At 40.1% G+C, this 15,547-nt stretch overlaps 2 protein-coding genes and 1 pseudogene across 6 annotated transcripts; 1 reads left to right on the top strand and 2 right to left on the bottom strand.

Annotated features, from left to right (window-relative positions):
* Positions 1-1,530: 1,530 nt before the first annotated feature.
* LOC103972683 (transcription repressor OFP13-like) lies at positions 1,531-2,211 on the bottom strand (annotated as a pseudogene).
* Positions 2,212-3,704: 1,493 nt separating this feature from the next.
* On the bottom strand, positions 3,705-5,860 carry LOC103972471 (protein S40-7-like). 4 transcript variants are annotated; one of them, XR_010481418.1, is made up of 3 exons: positions 4,454-5,860; positions 4,089-4,165; positions 3,705-4,023 (listed from the first exon to the last, which is right to left on the bottom strand). XR_010481418.1 is itself a non-coding variant. In XM_018820092.2 (2 exons), exon 1 carries the CDS (start codon positions 5,148-5,150, stop codon positions 4,458-4,460), a length of 693 nt encoding a protein of 230 aa, XP_018675637.2. In that variant the 5' UTR covers positions 5,151-5,860; the 3' UTR covers positions 3,705-4,165; positions 4,454-4,457. The 4 variants fall into 4 exon arrangements, 2 of the variants coding, with proteins under 2 accessions (XP_018675637.2, XP_064947393.1); XR_010481419.1 differs by having other exon boundaries at positions 4,089-4,153; XM_018820092.2 differs by having other exon boundaries at positions 3,705-4,165.
* A 156-nt stretch (positions 5,861-6,016) lies between these two features.
* Positions 6,017-9,109, top strand: LOC103972470 (ubiquitin-ribosomal protein eL40 fusion protein). 2 transcript variants are annotated; one of them, XM_018820093.2, is made up of 5 exons: positions 6,017-6,180; positions 6,272-6,358; positions 6,468-6,570; positions 8,503-8,569; positions 8,693-8,913. In XM_018820093.2, the coding sequence occupies exons 1-5, from the start codon at positions 6,078-6,080 to the stop codon at positions 8,735-8,737; spliced, it is 405 nt and encodes a 134-aa protein (XP_018675638.2). In that variant the 5' UTR covers positions 6,017-6,077; the 3' UTR covers positions 8,738-8,913. The 2 variants fall into 2 exon arrangements, with proteins under 2 accessions (XP_018675638.2, XP_009385098.1); XM_009386823.3 differs by having other exon boundaries at positions 6,019-6,180; positions 8,843-9,109.
* The last annotated feature ends 6,438 nt before the right edge of the window (positions 9,110-15,547 follow it).

The raw sequence follows: 15,547 nt of genomic DNA, 5'->3' as shown, positions 1-15,547 counted from the left end.
CGATTCAAAATATAATTTAATAAAATTATTAATGTTCATTTGCAAGCGACCAACGTGGGCCGAAGAAGGTTGTCTTCTTCCGATGCCTATAATCTTTAGGATAAAGACGATGAGCTTTGATCGTAGAATCTAATCTTACGGTCGTCCTCTGAAGAAAATCCAATTCTTTACCAGCTGCTGAGTCATCGTCTTCGATTCTTGATCTGATGATAATAAAACATTATTAATGTTTGATTTGGACGGCATCGCAAGGGAAGCAACCAACGTGGGCTCAGGACCGGCTTCCTATTCATCAATAGTTCCTCGGGTGTGTCCACCGAAGCAGCGATACTGTGGCTGCTGTCGCCAACCCACCGAGCTGCAGGTTCTTCAGCGCACAGTTGGTGCTCAGAGCCCCAACCCACCCACCGCTGCAGGCTCTTCACCTGCGTCCGACCAAAACGCCACATGAGATCTCTGCATCATAAGCTACTCCACTCTACAGCATCGAGCCAGCATTCCAAGTACGTAACTACTGCTTCGTCGCTGCTACAGTGTGAGGTACGCAACGTGTCGACGATTGCATTCCGGCACACCAGCTTGCTCTACGGGCCGGTAGGAAGAGGCCGGTGGAGAATTTTGTTGGCAGCGTGGTCTGCCCATCGCACCGGAACAAGGGCAATACATCGCTGCCGCTTGTTGCTGTGGAGAAGCTACAGGCGGAAGGAACATTTGATGTTTTCTGATGCCAGTCGCTTGTAGCACTCACTGTTCATCTATAGTTTCATGTTGCAGACCACAGTATCGTTTGGCTCACTCGTAGCATCTACAGCTCTGCTGAAGGTATCTCCCTGTCTTTTCTCCTTGGAGCCGTCTGCTGCTCTGCGATCCTCGAGCACGCCGATCGTTCGATCGAATAACTAAGAGGCATGTCCTCCGACCATGCATTCGATTTCCACTTTATCTGGACCGACTATTCCTCAAGAATTTGTTTCTATTCGTCGAAAAATAATAATAACAAAGAGTGTGGTGTTTCATTTTGTATGATCTTCCAATGTTGCATTCGCTGCTCCTTTATTTTCAGATTTTAATTATGATGCAAATTCACTGCTTATGTATGTGTATTATCATCCTGTTTAAACTTACGAGCAATTCTTATTTCCTATTATCTGACATTAAGCTACGATCTTTTCTCATAGCTATTATTTGTCGTACACACCTATCGATTCAATTCAATGGAATGCCTCGAAATACTTGTCTATGCAAGACTCGTTTGGTGGAGAACTTCATGTCTTTGAAGTCTCTCTAAATATTGAATGCTTGCTATAGCAAATCGTCAACGCATGCGAAAACAGCAGGATCATTGCAGCAAGACGAATGGAAGTTTAAACAGCATATAATTCTTTTTTTACATATATATACATATATAATCATTTTCTTCTCTATTTTGTGTTCCCTCGAGAAGCTCAGATTGGCAACTCTATGTTGGAGTGTTGTTTCGATGGCTACAGCATTCACTGATGGAATAGAGAGGAAGTCAAACGCGTCACTTTATATGTTCTCTTCCTCCATCTCGGTGGCTCAAGAAGAATCGGAAGAAGATGGAGGAGAAGAAGAAGAAGACGAAGAAGAAGCAAGGCTTACAAGCAAGTCCACAAAGGCTCCTATTATGAGCTCGTGCGTCTTCTTTCCATTAGCTGTCAAGTACCAAACCAACATCTCCTCGAGCCACGCCCAGTCTATGACTCCATGAGCCGTCAGCATCTCCTCCATCGACTGCTTGAAGTCACGATAAGGGTCCTCCGACTCCACCGCCATGGCGATGCTCCCCTCGAACGGAACGGCCCCGACGTCCGCCGCCTCCACTATGGAGCTGGTCGCGCCTGGCTCGAAGAACAGCCTGTCCGACCGCAGCCCGCGGATGACCGCCTCGACGGCGTCGCCGCATGACGACTCACTACTCTTCGTGCCTACGTAGTCTACTACGCCACCGTCTTTCTCCCTGAAGGAGCGGGTCCTTGGGTGGCTGCAGGAAGGCCACGGCCATGGAAGAGGAGTAGGGGGAGAAGAGGCGTGGCTCGTGTACCTCGTGGCGGAGAAGAGAGAGAAGAAGCCTGGTTTCCTGCCCATATCGGATGTCCTTTTTATGTATGCGAAGAAGAGGAACAGGAGAATGGAATGCGGTGCAGTGCGGTGCAGTGCAGCACGAGATGTTGTTAATGGCGAGGGAAATAGCGGTGGCCTTCTTGAGGCATTTGAAGGCAGGGATTTGCAGGGCGAGTCACCGTGAGCGAGCCATAAATAATAGTTGGAGGAGGATAACAGTGACCTTCACTGCTCGCACTCAAATATGGATCGCTTCTGCTGTTGCGATTACCGCTTTTTGTTCGCTAGCTGCAACAAGGTGCAGCATTTCTTCTCACGAGAAGCTGCAACCTTCAACTCGGGCAGCTAACCGCTCCCTTGTCTTGCCTTGTTTTCCTCATGCTTGTGTATTTTGAGACTTATTATTCTGCCCATCGAATGGAATACAAGGCAAAGTGGAAAGCTGTGTGCGCCTGCTATCCAACAACAACAGCAGCGAGCAGCAATGAAATCTGAGATACCAAAAATAAATCCTTTTTTTTTTTTCTTTTCTTTTACCGGAGAAAAATATATTAAATAATTTGCACCCTTAAAGAAGGAGAGTGTGAAGTATAGTTTGATATAAAATAAACAATGATGAAAAGCTGAAGGCAATGCATTTATTTGTCTCGTTTGAATACATTATTATTTAAAAGTCATTCATGAGATGGACAATCAAACACAAGTCTCGGTAATGATAATGCCATCCATATGAAAGGTTCAAAGTATGCTATTACAAACCCATGATAGACATGAAGGCAAGGAAAATACAAAGAGTAGGTGATCGGAAGGAAACATTTCTATGCCCAACAAAAGTATCCAAGTTTCTGGGTTCATTTCATGATCCTCACTCTCACATGGCAGAACAATGGATTTAAAGGTTCCACTCTTGCTTGTCTTTGTCCGATGTGCTTGCATTCACCTAGCGAGCATCGAAAGATGACTCCTTCCCAGGAGAATCGATCTTATCAAGATCGAGAGGCCAATAATTCAAACATCAATGTCTCGTGTCCCTGCCTTCCATGGGAACATGTCAGCTAGCGAACGCTTAATGGCAGCCATCGTGTCTTCCCGTTCCAAACATGCTCTCTTGACTCCTCCTCCGCCTCCTCCCCAATTAGAGAGCTTTAATAGCCGGATTCTGAGAGGCATGTTTGTCCTCGTAATTAAACAAGGAGGTCAGTACGCAAGCAAAGCAACGAAGGAGACAAGAAGAAGACAGCATTCCTCTTCGACTCGCTTGTAGGTGTTAGGGTAGGGGATGCTTCCGTGCTTTATATTCTAATGGGCTAATGCAAGTCAACCACTGCCTTAAAACATGGCTTCGTGGTCCACCCGGGATTACATTTGCATTAATTGCTGATATCAAAATGTATATCTCAGAAATAGTGCAATAAATTTTAATTTTTATGTTTTATCATCTCGTGATATGTCAGTCAAATATATCGATCGACCGATATATATTTGAGTTAGGACGTGCTGGCTAATCAAAAGTAAACTTAAGGAAACAAAATATTAATTAAGTCGAATAGCAACGAGAAAGATTCTCGTAGTTAAGCTAATATACCGACTTAGATCACCAGATCCACCATAACAAGATATCCAATAAAAGTATTTGGATCGATGCGATTTCAACACACCATGACATCAAAATACTTGCATTTTACAGGAAATTTATCAGCTTTGTGCGAATATCAAAATTAGTAACTCGCATGAGTCGTCATTTCCGTGACAAAGGGAGGTTGATGATCCCCTTGCTCTACATAGTGGTTCGGTCTTCTCGACCTACGTACTTAGAACCACTAAAATGAAATGCTGTTGTCCTCCAAGATCTTCCTTCGCACATAAAATTTGGACTTGATAAAAAGAGCCAGAGAGTCTACGGCAATGCCCACATTCTTACTTGATCAATTGCATCAACTGCCATACGAAAATTTGTCTTGATCATTAGTCAGTCACGGATCAAAACACCATTTTCCGCTTACCAATTGCATGATGCTTTCTTGTTTCGATTTTGTCACTCTACTTTGGGCATCGTTCCAAGCTAAGACTGCACACACAACTGTTAGCAGAGACAAAACTCCTTTCAAGCATTTGGCAGAGATTAAAATCATAGTTTTCGAAGATGGGAAATCTAAAAGAATGTGGTTTTGCACGACAACCGTTAACGACATGCAGCAAGCAGTTCTATGACCCTCTGGCTTATGAACCCGTAGTGAAACTAAACAACAACAGACGACCGATCAAACGCCGATCGAAGACTTCCAACCGTTCATTCCCATCAAATTTATCGATTGCGGGAAAATGATCCAAACAAATCATAGACTGCTAACAAAAGCAAACAGCTTACCGTATCAATCCACAAATCCCGTCTGCCTCAACACTACGTCACGGACGCGCCGCAGATCCCTTCCTTTCAGCGTCCTCCCTGCCCCTTCCAGCACCGAGAAGGTTGTCATCCTCGATCCCTTCCCGTGAGTCCTCGCCACGATCTCGTGAGGCGGCATCATCATCTCGTGCTCGTCCCCGCCTCCGTCGTCTGCCCCATCGGCGCCCTCCACCCCGAGCCCCGTCGTTCTCCGGGGCACGACAGGCACATTGATCGGAAGCGACTGCGGTCGGTGCACTTTCCCCACCGGCACCGAGAGCGAGTACTCCGGCTTCGCTCTGGGGATCGCGGGGATCATCCGCGCCGCGGTGGTGGACGAGGAAGACGGGGAGTTGGAGGAGGCGGAAATTGATGGCTTCCGCTGGAGGAGAGGGGGAGCAGCGGCGGGGACGCAGCCCCCGTCGTCCTCCGGTAGGGCGGCGAGGATTCCGAAGCTCCGGTCCCTCGGGCCGCGGGGAGCGCCACGGGAGGAGAGGGAGAGGAAGGTGCTAGGGCTAGGCTTCGCCGTCTCCGGCAGAGACGGCGCCGGGTCGAGTGAGGTCCACAGCACATCGGACTCGTGGAGCTCGACCCCGGCGGGTTGGTCGGGCGGGGGCGGAGAGAAGAGGCCGAGGAAGCGGTCAGAGCCGGGGGATCGCTGATGGCGGAGACCCTCCATGGAACGAAGAGTCTATCGAGGCAGAGGGTGGCCGGGGGATCGGGCGGGGGCGGCGGCGGCGGCGATAAGGGAAGCAAAGCGGGACTCGGAGCGCAGCCGGAGAGCTGTGGTGGGAGAAAGGACGCCACTTGTCGTGGTCGTTGTCGTAGTCACTGTCGTTTATGGGCCTTCGCACGAATCAACCGATCGCGTCACATCACTTGGTAAACAGCACAACCGCGGTGAGAGGATTCGTGTCATATGCTCTATGGCAGAGATCTTGGAGGCGTCGCAGACGACACATCATTCACTACCTCCCCAACGAATGCAGCATGCACCAGTCACACGACTTAAGTCACGGCACAAGCATCGACAAATCGACGTGACGCGCGTCAAGGGAGCGTGAGACGCATGAGTAAAAAGGTCGCCATATGCATCACATCATTAAAAATATTAAGTTCGTGTCCTACTTGATATTGGAATAACGGTGCATAATTAAAATTTACATCGTTAGTGTCATATTCACTTTTGTTTCTACTAGAAAGGGATGGGAAAACAAAAGGAGGTGGATCGCTGCTATCGAGTTGGAATCGATTAGACTCGATCAACCCTGACAAATCACATATTCTCTGAGGGCGTTGTTGCGTCCGCGAGACGGGCCAGCACCTCGGGTTCTTTCGGTGCTGATTCAGCCCGGCTGACAAGTATGGTGGAGGCCAGCTACTACAAGACCGAACATGGTCCGCTGTTGGCCGACGCGGTCCGACTCGACCCAAGCGAGCTGTGGACAGGATTGGGTAAAACGACTGACATCGAAGGGCAACTTCGTCAGTATGGAACTGCAACATGGTAACCCTAAGATAAAAGTACTCCCGAACGGTGGTAGGGTTTCGTTTACGGGAGAGGGAGGGGAGGCGCGGGAAGAGGGAGCAAGAACGAGTGACAAAGATGCAGATCTTCGTGAAAACCCTCACGGGGAAGACCATCACCCTCGAGGTCGAGAGCAGCGACACCATCGACAACGTCAAGACCAAGATCCAGGACAAAGAAGGTACTTTCTCGTGGTTCGTCGATTTTGACTCGGTGGGATCTCGCATGTGGTTTCTGATCGTTTTGTGGGCCTTTTCACCCAACAAAATTAGGGATTCCGCCGGACCAGCAGCGACTGATCTTTGCCGGGAAGCAGCTCGAGGATGGACGGACACTCGCCGACTACAACATTCAGAAAGGTGATATCTTGTGATCATATTAGATTTCTCTTTTTTGTTTCATTTGTGTTTCTTGTTGATTGGTTATCAAGAGTTGACAAGAGTTGTGTTTTTTTTTGTGGTGATGCAGAGTCGACGCTGCATTTGGTGCTGAGGCTGAGGGGCGGTATCATTGAGCCCTCTCTGATGGCTCTAGCCAGGAAATATAATCAGGAAAAGATGATCTGCAGAAAGTTAGATATCGTCTAACCTTATTACTTAAGTCTTTATGATCTTTAAGTCTGTGAAAATTTTTGTTTCTGATCTGCGTACCATGCATAATTGCTTTCAGCAAAAGGTACTAAAAAATGACTTGTAGGTGTAAATATATTAAACACTAATTCGTTATTCGTTATATTAAACTTGTAGGTGTAAATATATTAAACACTAATAACTTTCAGCAAAAGTTAGATATCTGCACTATTTGAGTATAAAGTAGAATTTTTGAATGTTCATGGAGATGTGTCGTCGCAATGCCATCATTTTGCTAGAGTTCGCAACATATCTAAAATTGTACCACCCTTTGTGTTGTCCTACATGGATCAATTTTCTGCCTTAGGGCTTTGTACCCTTATTGTTGTCAACAGATGCAGTTTATTAGTTTGAAGCTCATATCATGGATGGGATAATAGGTGAGAATCTTGCGTTCTATAAGAAGTAAAGTTTTTTCCAATGGAAAATGCATAAAGAACTCTTACATGTGTAATATTTATTTTGTATTGTGATTAGTTAATTTGGTTTCTTTTAACTTCTGGGCTGCTGGTTTTCTTTGTGTTATTCTATTAGGCAACCTCTTCATGTCTTATTTGTCAGGCTTATCTTCTCTTTAATTGCTAGTAAAGCAACACAAATGCCTGCAATTCTTTTTCTAGGTACTTTTAATTGGTTATTTTGTTCAGCTGGATTTCTTTTAAATACTTGGTTTGAGTTTTCTACTAGCAACAAGAGCTAATTATCTATGAAGAAACAAAGATTTAATGAGGCTAATGGGCTATGCATAAACAAAGATATCTCCAGGGAGTTAGTAACCTATTAATAATTTTGACTTTCATGTTTCAATTCAGCAATGTTAGGCTGTCCCAAAAATGTCATCAGTAATTGTTCCGAGTATTGAAGCATTTTAAGGACACGTTATTAGATAGATTCCCAAATGATACAAGGTGTGCAATTTCCTTTCATAGCTTCAATTTTGCATTTGAGTGTTTTTAAATATAAATCATATAGATGATTTGCTATCTTGTGAAAATATTGCTAGCGATCCTGTGTGTTCTTGCCGATAACTTGGTAACCATTTGCTTTTGGTTGAATTATTATCATTCGGTATCTCAGTCTGTGTACTTTTTTTTTTGTTGATAATCAGTTTCTTATTCTGTGTTCTTTTTATTATTCGGTATCTTATTCTGTGTACTTTTTTTCTTATTCTGTGTTCTTATCCTGTGTTCTTATTCGGTATCTCATTCATGAAGTTTATAATTGTTGCTGATGTGGTTTTAAGCAAGACTGTTGTTTTCATACTGCAGGCAATAAAAGTTCTTGGAAGCTTAGTTTTTGTCTCATGATTAATTGTTACTCCAGGCTTATGACATCTGCGCGGATTTTTTGCTTTCATTGTGACGTTTCCTTTGCTGTTGCATCTACATGTAAAAATGGCTATAGTTTCTCATTTTCTGTTATGGATTTCCTTGTGTATGCAGTGCTCCACATAGTTGCTCTTCTATTTGCAGTGCCTGTTGTTGATCCTTTTCTTGTACTAGTCTCATAACACTGAATGAATTTGTGGTAATGGTTCTGGTGCTTCAAGCTCCTTGCATTAATGTCATGCTTATCTAGTGTACCCGATGCGCACTAAACAAAATTTCAGTTGACTGATATTTTTTTTTTTGCTGTGGATATAATTTGTGGATGTCTATATGGCTGCAAATTTGTGTTGGCTTGTTTGATAAGTGAAAAATGCTTTGAGAGTAGAGTACTATATTGTATATATGTTCTTTTGCATGCCTAAGTCCTTGAAAGGATATAGACATGGAGCAATCTACGTGCATTGCATCTGCTGGTTTTCTTATTTTGTTTAGTTTTACATAACCATTTGAGACTATGCGATAACCATCCTCGTTTTCTCCGTCCAGATGCTATGCAAGATTGCATCCAAGGGCTGTTAATTGCCGTAAAAAGAAGTGCGGCCACAGCAACCAGGTACCTCTTTATCTCCGTATTGGTTAGTTTGATTGGTTTTGTGGAAATACAGTGAATATTCATTCTTGCAAAATTCTAAACAATTTTGTGAGTTATTTAATTTTAATCTGTCTTGTTCCACAGAGGTTCCAAGTATTCTTCCCGTATATTACACCACCCCCTTACTAACTAATGCTGGTTTCCTCAAGGCAACATTGTTTCTTATTTTAAAAAACATGGGAAACAGAGATGATTTCAAACTGCTAGTAATCTCCCGCTTGTTTTGGTTTGCAGCTGAGGCCCAAGAAGAAGATCAAGTAAGCTGTTGGTTTGAGTTGCTTGATGCGTGTTCTGAGAAGCCAAAATGATGTCCCATCTAGATTAGCTGTCATCGGCTGTTTTCATTTTTCACATGAAGCTTATTTTTATTGCTTTGTTGCTGCAAACAAACGTGTTGGCACGTAAAAGGACCATGTTGTTTTCTGAATGTTTTGAAGTATCTTTAGCAATTAATATTTCTATTGATTGTTCTCAATCAAATAATATCTATCGATTTTGCCACCTGAAATTTGTATTAAAAAGCTACAGCCAAATTGCAGAAAAGGCAGTTGAGCTGCGCGAGGATCTTTCTTTCAGCAATTATCGATGCCAACCGAATTATTTAATGTGAACAATCTTGCTATCTCGGTCGTGTGCTGTAGTATGTGGTCTTCGATGTTAGATGACCACAGCGAGCTCTATATCTGTTTCATGTTAATTCACTTGGTTCGTTGTGTTATATGTTTAATGTATCAGAAAAGGAATATTATTAATTTACATGCTTACAAGAAATGGCTGTTCTTTCTTGTTCAGCATGAGAAATGGTGGTGAGGTACAAGAAGAAGGTGGCTGAGCAGCCCATCAGGAACGACAACCGAGATATTCCCGAATTGCGTTCTCTGTTTTCTCGTTGTGCTTCAAGAAAACAATGACTGCACCGACTTGTGCTGCCTTAACAATAGTTAACTTTGGTTCCATATTTTTTGGATGTCATATTTCTTTTTAATCCTTGCACCGGATAAGATGACGACGAGTGAGATCCGTTAGTGTAGACATGTGTTGAAAAGATTGATTTCTGGATATGATTGATCGATAGTAAAAAAATATAAAATAATTAATATTAATGATACGAAAAAAGATATAAATAATAATAATTATTATAAATACAAATTTAAATATTTCGAACTTAACTAACCATATGATTTTGACATAAGATTCATATAATCGATCCAAAATAATAATTGAGACTTACAACCTTATTGTTATTATTGTTGTATAACAATATATATATATATATATATATATATATATATATATATATATATATATATATATATATATATATATATATATATATATGTGAAATGCAACTATATTATATTTGAAAATCAGATATTTGATGACCAAAAACTAAAATATTAAACTCAAATAAGTTGGTGGCGGAGGAAAAATAAGTGAATAACAAGACTTGTTGTTTTGATATGAAAAGGAAAAATAAAAATAAAATGAATGATTGTAAAACAAAATAAAAAGGGAGCAAAAACTCAGTGATGAGAGAGCCAAATGAAGGAGGAAGTTGAAAAAAAAAGATAAAGAGAAGACTATATTTGAAAAACATCCCAATTTAGTATCACACTAGAGGTGAAAGAAATTTCAATATTAATAGCATGCGTTTGTTTCCATACACCTTTATCCTAATCCGTAACTACAAACAAGCTTATACCCATCAAAAAAATCCAACTGTTATTCATCATCCTACTTCGAATACATATCCATATCAAATATTCTCTCAATGTTATCTAAAAATTTCCAGTATTTGATCCATATACAGTGTGTTTTCACCTACTCCCAACGCATAAAGATCTGCTATATATTCTTCTTGCTTCTTGAAAGACCGAAATCAGATCCATGAAATTTTCTCTCTTCCCACAATATTTTGTTGGAGAATAATAGCATGTAAAAAGCGGCAACTGAGAAAGCTCAACTTAGAAGTTTAATTAACCGTAGCAGTTCTAACTACTACGGTCACACTGTGCCATTAGCTGTTCTAAATTCAAGGATTGGAACTCAAAGGAGCCATCTAATTAGAAAACAGCAAAAGTTATTCTTGTAGAAGCATGATAGATAATAGACAAAAAAATAAAAATTGAGGACTCGAGTTCCTTGCCTACACCAAATCAAACATGTACAGACAGCAAATGCAGAGTTGAAAGCCACTTTTCATCCCTAACTTAATAATCTTACCAGAAAACTGCATGATTATTGTTATAAGCAAATGCTTTACTGAAATAAAATAACAACAGATAAGTATCAGAGAAGCATTTGTTACTCTTAGGAATCTCTCCTCTGCCTATGGTGAACCTTATTATCTATTAAGATCCATGGAGGTGTTAACTGTGTTGTCTAAACTGCTAATCTAAACGGAACAGCACCATAACATGTGGTTTGACTGGGTTTAAACTAAATAAAAATGATAGATTAAAAAGAATTATGAGGAAAAGAGATTACATGTTGGTTTTATTATATACCAATAATATTTGTTCTCATACTAAATCTATATTGCATTTGCATTCAAAGTCCTAACAGTGATCATAACCAGAGCCTGTTTATTTGTTTATCTAGTCTGTTCTCATCTCACCACAAATCATAACTTTGAGAAATTAGAGAATTCCTAAGGATATATGCTGTAGGTTGGCTTATATAAATATGGAAGTTAAATAAAACTGAGCCAAACAATAATATGCCAGTTTGGTTTGGTTTCTACAATGAAATGTTTTGGTTTTGAAATTCTCAAACAGCAATTTATCTGGTTCATAGTCCCGTATATAGTAGTATACACCAGACAAGACCAGATCAAGCAGCTTGAAACTAATGTGAAGAGGACTTATACCTACGATGATGCCTCAGCACCGATCCTGTTTCACCAGCTTTTGAAACTTGCCTTGCCCAGCCAAATTTGACTACAAATATCTGTCATCCATCCATATCTTTTTTGGCTGTGAACTCATCTTGCAACAACAAATATTCCATTAGAGGGACAATCCTGCTTTTGCCATATCCAGAATTTCCCCATGTCAACAAACTATTGTTGACTAGGTTTGCAACTCATTCGTAAATGTAGGTTATAGTAATGCCTAAACTATGTTTGCGCCTCCATTAAAACTCTCAAGTAGTCCACAAAGTCATGCAACTATATAGATAACTTAACTTGCCCTGTCCAGTCTACTCCAATTATCAAACTTATTACCGGTGTCAACATGTAGCACGCTTTGAGATAGAAGAAGACAACAGGACACCTTGGTACAGACATTCTGCCGATGCAGCACTAGCATGACAGGGCTAAGATTTCATTGCTCCAGTCTGCACCACTGACCATGCTAATACAGTTCTAGCCTTGAAATTGCAGAACTCGTTCAAATATCTAGCCAATATATACAATATAATATCAAAAAAGTGCATCTGCAGTAAAATTCCTAGGAGTTGGACCTTAGCCTGATATCTCTTTATCTATTAATTTTAGAAGATATAGGCACAATACACTCCTTCAAAAAAAAAAAAAAACTCAGCTTGCTCTGTCGATTCTACTCCACTTATGTCTCAAGAATTAGAGCTCAAATCAATTACAAACATAGTGCAAATCAAATCATTAGTTAAGCTGAATACGTTGCAGATAACCCTTGTGGATTAAGAAATGAATTTGAAAATGGCATGTGATCTCAAGAAATGCAACAAGCTTAAAAATCACTAATAAAAATATGGATTAGACTGATAGGAAGGGCACATTACGGTCTCACACTATACGTTCCTCAACAGAACCGTCTAACCCCAGCATTACAAACCCTGTTCACGGAAGTTCATCAAATAAGAGCCTCCTTTAGTTCAATATAAGAGATGCAGTAGTAAAAAAGTTGTTGCGATGGCAAGAGAAAATTACAGAAGTTGCAATTTTGATCCCTTTTACTGCGTAATGTAGCAGAACTGAGGATTCTTCGGCCCAAAATGCTAAGCAGCTAAAACCCTAAATTCCAGAATATCACATAACAAGACCCAATAAAAACTCAAAGGAGCGGTTCAGATCGGTACTAACCGATTTCGAGGACACAAAATCCTTAAGAAGGCCCACGCGACTTGTTCGGCATCGAAGGGGCGGCCGATCCGGCGGTGCCTGCAGCCGCCGCCGAACCCTCAGCCTCGACGAGCGTTCGGAGGCGTTCTCGGAGGGTTCGGACGCGGTCCTCCGTCCGCCGTAGCTTCCGCCATCGGTAGGCGAGGTAGGCGCTGAGGCTGCCGTAGACTAGGATGTACGAACCCCACACGTACGGGTACGTCTCGGCGTGCTCCTTGATCCTCCGCCATTCATCCTCTACTCTCCCTTGCCATCCAAGCGTCCGATCGCTCGCCTCCCCTTCTCCCTCACCGGGCATTAGCCTCGCTCTCGTGCGTTTTTAGGGCAGAGAGGGGCTGTGGTGGACACATATATATATCATCACGGATAAGGCCAACATCGTCATGTAAAATATGAGGGCATTTATGTAAATCAGAAGAAGTCTAGACGGCAAGGGCACGCTGAGACGTCCTCCCAAAGGTATCCATGGATTTACTGAGATCGATCGATGAAGCAAAGAAGTGTTGGATTCTGAAACGCCTGCTGCTAAATGTTTCGATTCCTCTTCCGGCATCAGCTTTCGATACTCCAATTCTCTCGGCCGGCAGATGATATAAGTTGGCGCCGGAGACCAAAGGTGGATGGATTTACTGAGATCGATCGATGAAGCAAAGTAGTGTTGGATTCTGAAACGCCTACTGCTCGATGTTTCGATTCCTCTTCCGGCATCAGCTTTCGATACTCCAATTCTCTCGGCCGGCAGATGATATAAGTTGGCGCCGGAGACCCACTGAGCGGTGGTGACTTAATGCTCCATCCGAAAGCTTTAGCAAACCACTGAGCGGCGACTAAAGATTGGTGGCAACAAAGGCAAACATTATTAGCTTCTCCATGAAAGACTTCCTCACACCACCGACAACTCTTTGTTAAGGTTACACATCTAATCTTATTATTATTAATGATTATAGTCCAAATAATATTAATATTATTTCTATTTAAGTTTTAAGTCACTTTCCTTTTCATCTTATTCTTAAAAGGGTTTATATTGTTATCTTTAAAATTTCACTATCTAGTAATCATAATTTTTTTCTTCTTTCATTTTTTATGATAAAGATCTAATATCATAATTCGTCAAGTATTCACTAGGTATAAGTTTATAATTCTTATAAATAATATTATTTATATTTCTAGTAAGAAAAAAATCTATATGACTATAATTTATAAGTAATTAAATATTTATATCTTCTTTTAAAATGAGTGTTTATAATTATAAGATCATATAAAGTTGTAAAATTTAAAACCATACCATCATCTTTATTTCTCTCTCCATACCATAACTAAAGTTGCTATGCATCCTTTTATATTAACCATTTGTTTTTCCTAAATGATGATTTAAATATTCTTAAATTATTAAATTTTTTATTATAAGCATTCCTCGAATGATGTTACTTAAGCTTTCTCAATTTTTTTTTTTCGGTTGGATCATCTAATCTAATCTGAGAGGCATAAGTACTAATCACATTCAAAATATCATATCCTTTCGTAAGTTTTAAAATTATGATTTTATCTATAAATATTTTTATATTGATAACATTATTCATAATATCTTTATCAACAATAATTTTTAAACTATTTCTATGTTTAATTTTTCAGTATATCAAAATTTAAATTTAGCACTATTAACCTCTTCATAGTTTTTTTTCCCTTTGTTTTGCCTCTCGTAAGTAAATAATATTTATTCTTCTTTTGATCATTAGTATCTATTATTTTTGATATGTTTTTATATATTCCAAGTTACTAATTTAATTCTTAATTCTTGGACTAACTTATTTAGGTCCAAAATAAATAGATAACCCTTGTCTATTTTGCATCACATTTGGGTACTGATGTGATAGATTATTTCTGAGCGACATTTTAGCCCATCATTTATAATTTAGGACACTTAGATGGGAAAGTGTCTCGCGTTACTTTCCGGTGACAACGTAATTCTATACTGGAATTGATTAAAATCCATGTTTATAAGTTCTAACATTGTTTTATATTAGTTGTTAGTGACTTAACGTAACTCTTCATATTTTTCATCCAGGCTTGGGACCAATATTAACAGTATTATGCATCTTTTTTGTTATAAGTTTTTAAATATATTTTTACTATAAATTTTTTTTTATGTTATATAATATATAAATATAATTAAAATTTTAAGTATATTTTTAATTTAATATTATTTTGGGGATAATTACATATTATCTTATGTAATTAGACCTCATTTGCATCTCAATCTCTAGTTTTAAAAAATTTACATTAGAATCCATAAAGTTTTGAAAGTGAAATATCTATCTACAAAAGCATAAAAACAATGGGTAAAAAGATAATTTTATTGTTTCAGTTAATAGTGACGGACGACGTTGGTGGTGACGGATGACGACGTCATTGGGGGCTATTGTTGATGAGAAGAGTGATCCTCACCTCTCATTGTCGTTCTCCTCGTCTACGATAGTCATCCGCGACCTCTAGTAACAACATCATCCGCTATCATCAATTCAAATATTAAAATTATTATTTTTATTTATTATTTTCATACTTTCGATAAAATTGATGGAATTAGTGTAAATAAAATTAGTTATTTCACTTTTATAAGATTGTAATATAAATTTTTTAAATCTAACAATCGAAATATTAGAAGTTTTAACTATTAGCCATTTGTTTTGTCACCTGATTCGCTCGTCATCCAATCGGTGTACCAGTGACACAAGGTTTGTGGGGCCGGATAACGATGCACTCGTTGAATGGTTCCTCGGTTCAGCGAGTGGTGGTGAGCGTCCCTCCCCTTCATCCAACGTCTAAGCTTAAGCTCA

Source organism: Musa acuminata, chromosome BXJ1-11, assembly GCF_036884655.1.
Source record: "Musa acuminata AAA Group cultivar baxijiao chromosome BXJ1-11, Cavendish_Baxijiao_AAA, whole genome shotgun sequence".
NCBI classification, from domain to species: domain Eukaryota; kingdom Viridiplantae; phylum Streptophyta; class Magnoliopsida; order Zingiberales; family Musaceae; genus Musa; species Musa acuminata.
This window is presented reverse-complemented; position numbering and strand designations above follow the sequence as displayed.